Genomic DNA, 13,373 nt, shown 5'->3' with positions numbered 1-13,373 from the left:
GAAAGCTCAGAAAAGACACTTAAATTTTGAATGAGTAAAAACTGTAAAAATTCTTACCTGACTTCCCTTCCTACGTACTCCAAAGCATGGGCGAATTCGAATAACTAAAGTCATATGCGCATGCAAGCAGAACGATCAAAACAACAACAGTGCACGTCACATTACATACATGTGCATATTGCATGAATGAACATGCATGCCAACGAACGTAGAGGGCAGCAACACACTTGTTGTTGCTGCCCTCTACGTTCGTTGATGCATACATGCTACTAGTACGGGCGACCAAGCGTTCCATCACCGTAGTAACGTGATGTGCACGTGAATATTGCTTTCGCTATGCATGGAAATTTCCAGAACGAATCGCGCACAAAGGCTGCTGGGATAGCTGCATTGCGTAAGTAGTACGTAGTGTTGTACTTATAAATTTATTGTGGGTCAAATCTGGTAAGGTTTGCGATCAGTAGGCTGGTTTCAAAGAGCTTAATTTGTGCAATTCCTAGACTGGATTTTATAGACTGTATTATCAATTAGGATGCTTTTGGAACCAATTTTTTATACTTTAAAGTTTAAAACTAAGATTTCTCACCGAATTCACTGTTTTATTCAAAACTGTGTTTTCCGCTTTCTACCCCGGTTTCCGCGGAAAATCCGCAAAGCGGAAAACTTTGGGCACTAATTTGAAGACGCCATGACTTGCAAGATGACAAAGACAAATCTCTGGCTCCAAAGCAGGAAAATTGTTTGTAAAGGGCCTCAACGCCAATAGTCAAGGTTTAGCAGTAAAAGTACCTGAGTAAAATAGAAATAGTCTGCTTTGGCATATAAGGAAAAAATAATCACAATTGGTTTATTAAAATGCAATAGAAATAAAATCATGGAGTTTATATATTCTGTGAATAATTCTTTTATATATTCTTTTTCAATTTGTTTTAATCTAATCAGGAGACCCATTGGAAGGTTCTATCACTGGTCTTGCCCTGTCTGACCAAAGCTCTACAAAACAAGAACCTGGTCCTAGCTGCCAATGCCAACATGGAGAACCTCTGTGTAGTCCTTTGTTCCATGGTAAGCTCTTTTTATTTGAATTCAGTTTAATCACGAAAACCATTTCAGAAAATGTCAAGTGATAATCTTGACATTATACAAATATCTGTAAGGGTGTCTATGATCGCACTACCCGTTCTAGATCTGTAACTCCCAAACTCCCTTTCGAAGCTATATTAAAACGTTTTCCCTGAACGCTGTGCATCCTAGGCAAAATATGATCCCTTGGGAAAAATATAACTCTTTCAGGGATATAAATGTTATATTCAACCTCAAAGAAGGCAATAGCTGTATACTATTTTTGTGTCTTGTTTGCCAACAGGTGGAAGACAGAAGTCACATAAATCGTTTACAGCGTTCTGAAGGATTCAACCGAATTGATTTCTATACCGGTATATACAGTGCCCTGACTGCTCTGGTGCCATACCATACGCTGCTTGATCAACAGAAGAAGGTATTAATGCAGGTGTCATGGCCTAGTGGTCCATGGCGGTACGCAGTGGAGGAGTAGGGGGAAGTTGCCCCCCCCAAAAAAAAATAAAAAATAAATAAATCACAAATTCACCAAAAGTACAGTGTATGCACAAAATTCCTCAATTTCACTTTATAAAAAGCAAAAGCACCACAATGACAAGCTTGGTTGCTTTGCTCCCCCACTTTTGAGATTCTTGCAGAATTACATGTCTTGTCCCCCCGGGAAGTGGTTCTGTCAATGGACTGAATAATGGGTCCCATGATTCTCAGTTCTTATCCCTTAATGACAGTTGGACCAAATCGTAATTACATCAGTTTGATAGTAGATATGAACCCTTACAAACCCAAAGATTAAAAATATCCTTCTTACATGGAAAGTTTTAACATTGTTTGGTGCCAAAATGTTTATGCCTTATGCACCAGCTTTCAGCCTGAGACCATCACATCAGCATCTTCTAAAGATCCCCAAAACACAAGTAGCATATTTGGTGAATTTGCTTTTTCTAGCGCAGTAACTTCTCTTAGGAATAATCTACTATTAACCCTTTGAACCCTGAATTATGTCGGACGGTCGTGACCCTCACCCTGAGTTAATTGCAGATATCAAGATTATCGGTGAAATGAAGAAATACATGACATTTGAAATCAATGATCTCCTATTCGCATGATTCGAACCCCAGCCACGCCAGCGGCACCTTACTCCACTGGTACCTGACCTGGCCCTGCTGATGTTGTGTAGCTTCATGTACCGACGATAATCTCAAATTTTGTCTCAAAATCACTGCTTTGACGGATGTAAAATTCATCAATAGCTTACAATAGTCCATATACAGATTCAGATTCATTTATTTCACACCTCTTTAAAATACACAAATAATAATAATGATAATACATATGATTTATATAGCTTCTTTCCATTTTGATTAAATGCTCAAGGCGCTTCAAATGAAAGCCATATATCGACAATATTATATATTTTAGTTATCGACTGAATATCTCCCACATGATGTCATTTTAAAAGGGTCACCTGACACATAAAACCCTTGCTTTTCGAGTCACATGACGTGAAGCCGGTATTCCGGCTTTTAGGGTATATGCATGTATGCGCTTTTATAGTGATGCCGGTTTCCTGCCTTTTTGGTTCAAAGGGTTAAATATAAGAAATGTGACATCATTTTATTAACAGAGACTTTTAAAATCTAAACAGAAGATTAATATTTTCTATCATCAGTTCTTGGTACTATGACACTCATCCAAAATCTCTTATTCTTTTCATGTTCTTATGGGCTTTGGAATATAATATATCTAGATTGATGGTGCGTATATGTATGCTTATTATTGTTATCATTGTACTTTAAGGTGTTCCTGATCAAGTGCTTTGAAGCCGGCCTGAAGCTGAAGTGTGCCCAGCAGTGCGTGGATGGTTTGACCTTGTGTGTCATTGAGATGCAGGACACCATGTTGAAGGTATTGCCTTCTATCATCCTAGTCATGTCTCAGATGTCTGCTACTGCAACCATGGCTATCCCTGTCTTGGAGTTCCTTTCAAGTGAGTTTAGTGTCTGTGTTAGAACCACTCATTTTATCATGTATATATGAATTTTAAACCTCTAGATATGTTAAGTAAGTTTAGTGTCTCTGTTTATAGGACAGTACATTTCTCATTTTCATTGTTAGCATGTTTTATATGTCTTTCGTATTATATTTATTTGTTGTAATGCTGCAGTATTTCCTTTCAGTGGTAAAGCTTTCCAAGTTGCAAATGACTTGCATCCGTACATGTGTGTGTGTTAGGTTGAGAATTCAGCATTCAATACAAAGCTTACTGTCATTTTCTGCTTGTTCATGAATGTGCATTGATGTACCTGTACCTCTTGACCTAAGGTGGTAATGATGAGGCAAATTTCTAACCAAATATTATTGAATTGTACATTGTAAGTAAATTGTGCTATACATTGATGATGACGGTCCGTATCAGACATTGTGTGATTCAGTAGTGTCCATTGCAATCTGGATTTGATTCAGATCCTATAGCATTAGTGACGTCATATGAATTTTGATTTAGTTTAGATAGGAATATCTTATCATTTAATCCTTTTGTTCTTATCCACAGGTTTAATCTGGTTTCCTCAGCTGTATGCGAACTTTGTTGAGAGCGAATACATGAGTATCTTTGCGGTGGCGCTTCATTACACCAACCCATTCAAGTAAGTGGAGATCATTTCTTGTATAGTGCTTTAAACTCACGCATATGATGTTAGAGAGAGCAAATCATACACATAGTTGCAACTGGGCTGAATGTGCATACATGTAGCTGGTTGGAGTAGTATTATGTGAGTGTTGTCAGAGGATCACTTTTCTAATTTTTAGTTTCCTTTTGACATCGTTACATGAAAGTATATCCACTTGTTGATTTTCATGTGTAGAGGAGTTGTTCAGATTTTCATGGTCACCCTTTTGGTGTAACTGGCGTAACCAAATGGTTAGTGAACAAGCAGGTTGTAGTCAAGCTAGGATTAGACCAAGTGGGAGTGGACCAAATGGAATTTAGACAAAGCTGGTGTAGATCAAGTGGCAATTAACCTTTTTCTCATCATATTCAATCAAATGTAACATGCAGTATAACTTCAAGCTTCATAATAGTGGAGAAGTAAGTAACTATATGTTTGTAAGGTTGATACAGTTTGACCTATGATATCTTTTCTCCTTGCATATAAATGCCAATTGTGATAACAATCTCAAAATAAATTAAAAAAGAATCCAATAAAATGACCACCCAAGTGTTTGTATGTATGAATAAAAAAATATGTGACAAATGGCTCTTGGAAAGATTGTGTAAATGCTGAGAAATGAGCAAAAGAAGCACAGAATTCCATAAAATGTTGGGTATTTTTCTAAGTGATATTAATACACTGTCCCACATATGCCTTTTTGTGTCATTGATCATCATAATTCTCGGTTTTCAGCTAAAATTTCATGAGTTCTCAATGATAAGTTTATGTCAATGTACCAGATCTAGATATATGATAATATTGTGGCAGTTAACCTTGATTTTAAAGACTTTCTCATGAAATAATTGTTTGCTGCAAGTACTTTCTTTTACCTTTAATATTGATTGAAATGGTTTTGACAGTAATTGAAGCTGTGGTGGTATTGATCTCATTGCAGGTTTTCCTTATATGTTGTATCGCTTGCCCACCATGTGATTGCTATGTGGTTCATCAAATGCCGTCTTCCATTCAGGAGAGAGTTTGTAAATTGTATCACAAGGGTAAGATTCCACCCCCTCCTAACTCCTTGCCCTCCCCTTGACCCCCCCCCCTTCCTTTCAAATGCGTATATGCAAAGAACTAAGAGCATTAAATCTGATGGTCTTATTGTGCATTAAAATAATTTTGATATTAGATCCTCTGGCAAAAGTGCTATATAAATCCAGCTCCAATTAATATTGTCATTATTATTTTTGTGTCCTCTAATTATAATTTTATTATTATTATTGATATACATTTCATCATAATTTTTAAAAGACTTATGCCACTGTGTTGTTCAATATGTTCTGTATTTTAAATTTAAAACTATAAAAAAGTGTAAACCATGAGTATTATATTATTTTTATGCACATCTCTTGTATTCTCTGTTCACCCCCTCCCTCTGTAATCTTAAGAAATAATCTGAACAAACTTTAGTATCAAAAAGCTATTTTGCTTGGAATGTTTGGTTTATTATGGCTGACTACATGTACATGTATGTAGGTTTTCATATTTGAATATTGGTTTCCTCTTTTTTTGCTCCTTACTAGGGTCTTCAAGCGAATGCCCTGAGACCTGTCCCAGACTTTGAGGGTAGCAGCTCTCCACCGATCATCGTCAAGCTTAGGAGAAGCAGCAGTCTTACAGATAAAACCAACAAGTTAGTAACAGCACTCTTAGATATATGGAGAAATAATGATAATAGCTGGATTTAAAAAAGTGCTTTTTCTCTGAGGATACAAAGCGCTCCTGTTGTTACCCCAGCTTTAGCTGCGCGGCCCATATAGACGCTCAAGCATTCTAGGAATTTCTTCCTACTGGGTACCCATTCACCTCACCTGGGTTGAGTGCGGCACAAGGTGGGTAAATTTCTTGCTGAAGGAAAACACGCCATGGCTTGAAATCAAAATCACGTCCCTCAAATACATATACTTATATACAAAGACATTTATGATATTTATTGGAAACCCTTTGAGATTGATCATGACTTTTAAGCATTGCATAATTTTACAATATGAAATGGTGATACGGATCTCATCAAATGAATGCGCTTGGCATTTCTTATGTTTTTTTGTTTTTTCAATTCTCAAGTTGTCGATCCTTTAGAAAACGTAGGCTTTTGATGACTTATAGGTGGTGCATGTACATGTATGTTAAAACACACAAATAAATGCTTTGTGTTTATCTGTCTTGTTAGGAATGATCAAGGCAAAGGAAGGGGTGATGAAGGAAGCAATTCAAAGTCAGTCTCAACAGAAGAAGCTTTGGATATGCTGAACAAACTCCTAACCCAGACATGCTTAGATATGATGGCTAGGTATACCTACTCTACATTAGCCACCTATCCAAAGAGGTAAGAAAGATATATTTTATGAATCTAAATATCTGTTTTTCTGCTATGAGGAATCAAGTATTCCATGCTCTTGGCATTATACTTCTTATTGTCTGGTGATTACATAGGCAATTTTATCATCTGTCATTCTGCCATTCTTCTCAATTTTTCTTGACTCCATGAACTTCTCAAGCAGTTGAGAGGATTACAACTTTTCATATGCATTAGAGAACAGAGACAAATTATTTTGGGAAGGTACCACATTTAGAGGTTTAGCACAAATTGTTTATGAAACTGCCCACATTTGATATGCATAATAAAGGTTTGAAGTTTCTGCACTTGTAAAATTGAATTGGGATTAAATGAACCAGTTGTGCAAGCCTCAAATTATATGGACTTCTTCTTTAAAAGTTTTATTTATACAACTTAAGTGAAATAGTAATAAAATTGATAAAACATAAGATTAATGTAGCACGCCTTCCAGCTTACTTTGGTGCCTCAGATCGATTAAGTGCCGAAATAAAAATATATTACAGGTTCAAAACTTAAACAATTAATAAAAGCTCTTACAAAGGTATGTCTTCTTGTTCCCCCTGAAGGTAGTTGTTGATGTCTTGCTGATTAAGTGATTTTTAATTGATTTTTTAAAAAGTTCTTTTAAATTATTCTTAAAATCACCATCCTTTTCAGATCACCCGTTTCAGAGTTCCTCTTGGCTGGAGGTCAAAGTCAGAGCTGGCTTGTCGGAAACAAGGTCATCACTGTCACGACTAGCGGAGGCAGCACCCGTCTGCAGCGCAACGGGGTGTGCGAGAAGTGCAACTCCCTGATCCAGCAGTACATAGAGACGACCTCCACGGCATCCCAGGACAAGGCGGAGGAAGGGGCGGAGACGTGGACGCAGAAGGTGGCCGATGAGAAGGTCGACAAGGAGCAGAAGCAACCGAGTTCACCGTCGGGTACAGGGTTCGGAAGGCTCAAGAGACAGAGATCAAAGTCTGGTAACACACAGCGGGTAGACAGCAGTGGCAACGCACTGCAAAAAAAGGTATTCATGGACGTTCACTTTGAGATGGAACGATAACATTGTTTTAAGATACAGTGATTTTACAACCTTCGTCAGCACCCTTATTTTTGCAATAAAGTTGTAATTTCCTGACTATTTTTTTTCAAGTCTCTTTCAACTTTGGAGACCAAATTTGTGATGCCTACATGTAGGTACGCTGAAAAATACCCAGAAAATGGGATTTCAACCACAAAGTTAATGCAAAATGTGTTTTCAGCTGAAAGCCATAAATGAGTGATTAAGTTTGCTTTTAGTTCATTTAATTCGATTAATACTTTTTATGACCAAAGTCATTTTTGCTGATACACAGCCGAGATCTGAGGTCCCCTGGACTGACAAGACACAAACACCCTGCGAATTAAGGTTAAAACTTTTCCGAATTATTTTCATGATACAGAAAAAAAAAGAACCAAAAGATTCACATTTCTCTTCCTGTGAAGATTGTAGACCCTGTAACATAAAGGAAAGCATATCATGGCTAGAAATCAAACCCACGACCCTCTGATTGAAAGCCAGGAGTCAGACTACCAGACAGCAACTCTCCCACAATTAGATGAGAGAGAGAGATAAAGAGAGAAGTCTGATGTGTCATGGGATTATTATGTTTTCATATTTATTTAATTTTGCCCTTTCACCTGTAATCTGGTTTCTCTATTTTAGGCCACCCGAACAGAGGACCAAGAAGAAGTGAAGCATCTGACACTCTTCAGCTCTGTGACCCAAGAGGTCACGAGCAGCGGGTTGGACACATCTCACGGGTCATCGGCTGAAAGTCTCAAGGGAAGTGATGGTAGTCTCTCCTCTACAAGAACTGGTTTGAAGGTCTCGTTTACAGGTGATAAAGGTCAAGGTTCAAAGGTGAATCCGTCAGCAGCAGCTGCTGGAAATAAGCCACCATCCAAGGTGATGTTTTCAGGTGTCCCTGATGTCAGCCAGGGATCAAAGACAACAGCCGGTGCCTTTGAGACATCTCATGGACCATCGTCTGAAGGGAAGAAAACGGGTGATGGCCTGTCTGAATCGGGACATTCCAAGAAGGAAGACAGCAGTCATCCATCAAAGGTGACTTCCAAGGTTATGTTTGCGGCTGATAAAGGCCAGGGTTCAAAAGCACATCAGAAAGAAACCGGTACTTGCCCCCCAGGGTCAGTCAAGCCAGTGTCTATTACACAGGGAGGTTCTGATACCAGTCAGGGGTCAAAGGTCAATCAGACAGGAAATGGGATGGCGGACAGTGGAGATCAGTTGACCTTCAAGCCGCGGTACTCCTCCCGCGTCTCCTCCGCCTCCATCTACCAATGCAACTGCTGGTGTCAGGGGTGGGCAGAGATCCATGTCAGACGTCCGACGGGAAACACCTCCTGGATCATGCGCATCCAGAACGGTGGCGCCCTTGTCCCGTCCTCACACGAGTTCCCTCTTGCCGATATCTCAGCGTTGCTCCTGCGGAACAGAGACCTGGACATTGATGCAGACATGGTGATGCCTGATGATAGTGGGTCCGAGGATGAGATGTGTTCTCTGGATGAAGAGGAAGAAGAGGAGGAGGGGGATATCCATGATGGCAAGCAGAGCATCGGTCATGGAGGTAAGATTATATTATTGCATAAATTTTTTCATATTAAAATTTTAAATAGAAATAAATGATTTTCAGTACTTTTTTTTCCTTTTTGAAAAATCACGTGCAGACAAATGGCTAAAAATGGCAAAACGGTTATGCTTTTAGCATAATGGCAGTGGCCATAATCAAAATCCAAATTATGATTATCTATCAAAAATTGACACACTCCATTTTTATTTCTCAATATTGTGCAAGCATTTTCTATGCATTCACTTTAACCCTAGCCAAGAATAAGAAAAATATGATCTGTCACATCTTATAAGATGAAAGAATGATTATTTAATCTTCAATTTAATTAATATATAAAAATAAATCGTAATCTGTTTCTGTATTGGGATATATAATAATATGAGCAAGACAAAACACTTTGTCTCTGCCATGTTGAAGCTCTTTGATTTTATTTTACATATTAATATTTCTTCATGATCTTGCTTCTAACTATCAGACGTGTATGTAAACATGTACAGTATGTATAACTTACTATATTCAGGCTCTAATTCTACATGAAGAGTTTAGAGCTGTTGTGCCCTGTAATCATAATTACACACTGTATTATCATACTGATCAATTGTCTCATGCATGGCATCATCGTTATCGCCCTTGTTGAATATTCGCATCATAACATGAGTGATATATACTAGAATTTTGAACCTGTTGAATTTTTTTGTTGATATTTGTTTTCTTACTGTGCCCATGTGACAGTAACTTAAATATTATTAAAATGCAGACAGATTTGAACTGATTGTACTGTATTTCTACAAAGAAGAAAGATATGTTGGGGGTTTTTTCAACAAGAGCTTCAGACACAAACCAAGTGGCAAATATAAATCATGATTTCAATAAAATAATCTTATCAGTTTTTAAGAAATATCACATTTTCTTTTATTCATTTTTGAAAAGGGAGAACTACATGTATTTGCCAAGGCCAAGAATAATCTATAGGTTTAACTTGCTTTCACCACATTTTGATTTCATACCCTTATTTTTTCCCTAGGAAATCAAGTTGTTATTTTTTATCTTGGGTGCTAGATTTTCTTTGTGTATTGACAGGCCTTTCTGTAGAAATCTCTGTGCTACATGTACTTGTTTATCTGAGGTGCCAACCCCTCTGATTTTAGTGTAATGCTCCAGAAAGATGGCCTTATCTCCAACCCTTATTATCACCACAATAATCCTCTTGAAGATTTTGAAAGAAAAAAAAAGAAAAATCTGTAATATATTGAAGTAGTGGAACTGTTTTATCCCTTTGATAAAGGGGGGGGGGGGCGTCGTGGTCTAGTGGTTAAGACTCTCGTCTTTCAATCGAGGGACATGGGTTTGATTCCCAGCCATGGCGTGTATTCCTTCAGCAAGAAATTTACCCACATTGTGCTGCACTCAACCCAGGTGCGGTATAAAATGGTTCTCGGCTGGAAGTAATTCCTCGAAAGGCAGTGCGCACCAGAATCGGTAGACTAGCTTAGCCGGGGTAATACATGTATAGGAGCGCATTTGGCACCTATCAAGGTGGATACGTGAGCTATACAAATCCTCTATTAAGTGTAATTATTTATATAAACACATCAAGTTCTGGTACTGCATCTTAAGGCACAGATTGCTTCTAGAGTGTCTGCAAGTAGCAACCCAGAGTGCTCTATGATCTAGATGAGTACTGTGTGCACTTAATTGATGTTAGTTACCAAGTTATCCTCCCTAATTCTAATTTCCAAACGTTGGCATCTCTGGTTTATTCTGATCCATCTTTATTTATACTACTATCAGGTTCCAAATTCTCATTGATTTTCCATTACCACTCTGTGGAGCGTTGTGGCCCAGTGGATTAGTCTTCGGACTTTGAAACAGAGGGTCGTGGGTTTCGAATCCCAGCCATGGCGTAATTTCCTTCAGCAAGAAACTGATCCACAGTGTGCTGCACTCAACCCAGGTGAGGTAAATGGGTACCGGTAGGAAGTAATTCCTTAAAAAGCTGTGTGCGCTATGAACGCCGAGCTTAGCCGGGTAATATAGGAGCGCCTTGAGCACCTAACAAGGTGGATATGTGCGCAATATAAATACCCTATATTATTATTCTTACCCCATTCTCCTCCATGTATACATGTAATTCTTATACTCAGTAATATTGTTGTGATCCCCTCTATTTATGCCTATTTCCATGCAGCCTTGTTGGATTTCAGCAGCCCCTCATTTAATGATGAGGAGGATCTTTTTTCTGATATTCTTTGTGAGTTTTATTAACCCTCTTATTTCATCTTTACTTTTTTTTTCTTCTGGCCATTCTAATCATGCATATTAATAATTCCTTTATATCAATATAGCTTTATTAAAATAAACCATGTCATTTGCCCCATGCATTTTTCCTCTTTTCCTGAAAATAAGGTTTTATTCTACATTGTAGAAGTGCTTCATTGCTTTAGTTTTTTTTTTTCTTTCTTTTTGCAAACTCTTAGGTATTGCTGAATAAGATATTGGAATTAAAAATAATGATAATGCAAATAAAGCATTGTAGGGGTGCTTTGAAGGGTTATCAGTAGAAACAGTAATATATGCTTTAAATTCTAGTCCTATTTTTAGCTTTGGTGAATCCCCCAAAGTGATTGTTGCTTTACCGATTCATTGAAATATTTTTTTCTCTTTCACCCATAACAGGGGCATTTATTTTCAACAAAAATTCATTTCATATACACATCGTTTTTAAACAAAACTCATAGATACATTTCCAAAGCAACAGGCAAATTATACATCTCTTTCTTTCTTCTTTTCCTCAGAATCGTATTGATATCTAATCTTAATTTCAATTCTTTGACAAAAGTAAACCATAATTTATTTTCTCTTTCTTCTTTTCTATGTAAGTTTCTAAAAATTTACATCTTATAAATACTCCAAAGTGCTATTGTTATAATATCATCAATCTTCTTTTCTTTGTAATTTTTCAACAAAATATCAACATGAAAACAAAGGTCTACGTCATACACATTTTTAATCATTATGAATAAATTATAAAAGAAATGCCTATTCAAACTACAATACAAAAAAGCATGTATTAAATCTTCTTTGATATTACAAACTTCACATTTATCATCATTGTCCAATTGCCATAAAAACAACATCCTCTTCGTAGGAATTAAGTTATACAACAATTTTAAATTGAATCGTTTCAATTTGTTTTCCCTTATATTTTTCAAATTTCTCTGATTCATTGAAAGATAATATGAATGTGTATGTCCTAAAGCATGTTATGACGCGAAGGCTATGAAGTAAATATGTGTTTATTATATGAATTTTGTGATTTTGCATAAATGTTTATTTTGATCAGATGCCCGATAAATAAATATATAAATAAAATATGTATCTGGATATTTTTTTTTTTTTTATTAAACATCTATACAATCATGAATGAGCTGAGAATTTCAGATACCATCCCTGTCTGTAGATTTCTGATATCCAATAACTCAAATATTAAGTTTTATTTTTTTTAAGATATTGCTGAGAAAGGGTGCTGGATTTGTAATGAATTCCAATTTTACATTTTCACGAATATTCAACCATTCATTAACGTTTTAATTGCCGCATTAATTTTGTAAGATTGAAAGGCTTTATTACACTGTATACTCAAGTATAATTCACATATTAGTTAAAGTAGAAACTTAAATAATGAAGTTTAGTTAATAATATTGTCTTGAGTGAATTTCCACAACTAACATGATCAATTGGTCTGAAATTATGCTTCATAATAAATTGATAATTTTTGCATTGTAATCCAAAATCTATGTCTGTACTTATATGGCATATTCTATCAAGCTGACTTGTTTTGATCATATGTGTCTTGTCATTGCCTGTGCCTTGTTTTTGTGTCACATTTAATGTATTATAACTACCATGCATATAGATATTATGCCTGTTTTATAAAACTTGTTATAATAACAATTTCACAAATTTAACAGTTTAATTGAAGCTACTGAAATCATTTGATATGATTTGCCAATAAATTGTGCATTTGTTATGATAACAATTCATTATAAAATGGTACCCAGAGTCCAGTAATTCAGAAGGTTAGGATAAAACATTGCAATTAGTTATTGTTGTTGTTTTTTTGTTGTTGTCATTGTTGTTGTTGTTGCTGTTGTCATTGTTGTTGTTGTTGTTGTTGATGTTGTTGTTGTGCACTTCTGATACATGTGTGTTAAACAATTATATATAACCTGTGAGAAGAATGCACTCTATCTTTGTGAATCTACAGCAACATATTGTGCAAGGATCATATTGGAGAGTTGCATTGTAACTTTTATAGATCTGTTAATTTACATGCTATTAAGTTTTTTTTCTTTCATGACAGTTTTCATGAATCCGTTGAGCCAAGTGCCATGAGTTATTCAGTTTTGCCATATATTTTATTTGTTTTGATATGAATGTATTCATGACATATCAATACACATGTCCATAGATAGTCTACATAATTTCTATCTACATCATCAAGTTGTAATGTTTCATTTCGATCACTGTCATCATTTGTTCAGTCATGATATGATTTTCTGTGATTTGCTACATCTTGTTGTGTACATTGCCTCATTTGGGAATATTTAGAATGAT

General features: G+C 36.4%; 1 protein-coding gene across 2 annotated transcripts in view; it reads left to right on the top strand.

Annotated features, from left to right (window-relative positions):
• Positions 1-13,373, top strand: part of LOC129268960 (tuberin-like) — a 57,504-nt gene that overhangs the window by 28,132 nt on the left and 15,999 nt on the right. Inside the window, exons 19-28 of one of the 2 annotated variants that reach the window (XM_064105134.1) lie at positions 943-1,065; positions 1,367-1,498; positions 2,878-3,067; positions 3,632-3,725; positions 4,687-4,789; positions 5,318-5,427; positions 5,965-6,120; positions 6,790-7,147; positions 7,826-8,753; positions 10,945-11,007. In XM_064105134.1, coding sequence (XP_063961204.1) covers positions 943-1,065; positions 1,367-1,498; positions 2,878-3,067; positions 3,632-3,725; positions 4,687-4,789; positions 5,318-5,427; positions 5,965-6,120; positions 6,790-7,147; positions 7,826-8,753; positions 10,945-11,007 — 2,257 coding nt within the window. The remainder of the gene's footprint in view (positions 1-942; positions 1,066-1,366; positions 1,499-2,877; positions 3,068-3,631; positions 3,726-4,686; positions 4,790-5,317; positions 5,428-5,964; positions 6,121-6,789; positions 7,148-7,825; positions 8,754-10,944; positions 11,008-13,373) is intronic. The other variant, XM_064105135.1, reaches the window with a different exon arrangement.

Source organism: Lytechinus pictus, chromosome 10 (genome assembly GCF_037042905.1).
Source record: "Lytechinus pictus isolate F3 Inbred chromosome 10, Lp3.0, whole genome shotgun sequence".
Taxonomy (NCBI): domain Eukaryota; kingdom Metazoa; phylum Echinodermata; class Echinoidea; order Temnopleuroida; family Toxopneustidae; genus Lytechinus; species Lytechinus pictus.
This window is presented reverse-complemented; position numbering and strand designations above follow the sequence as displayed.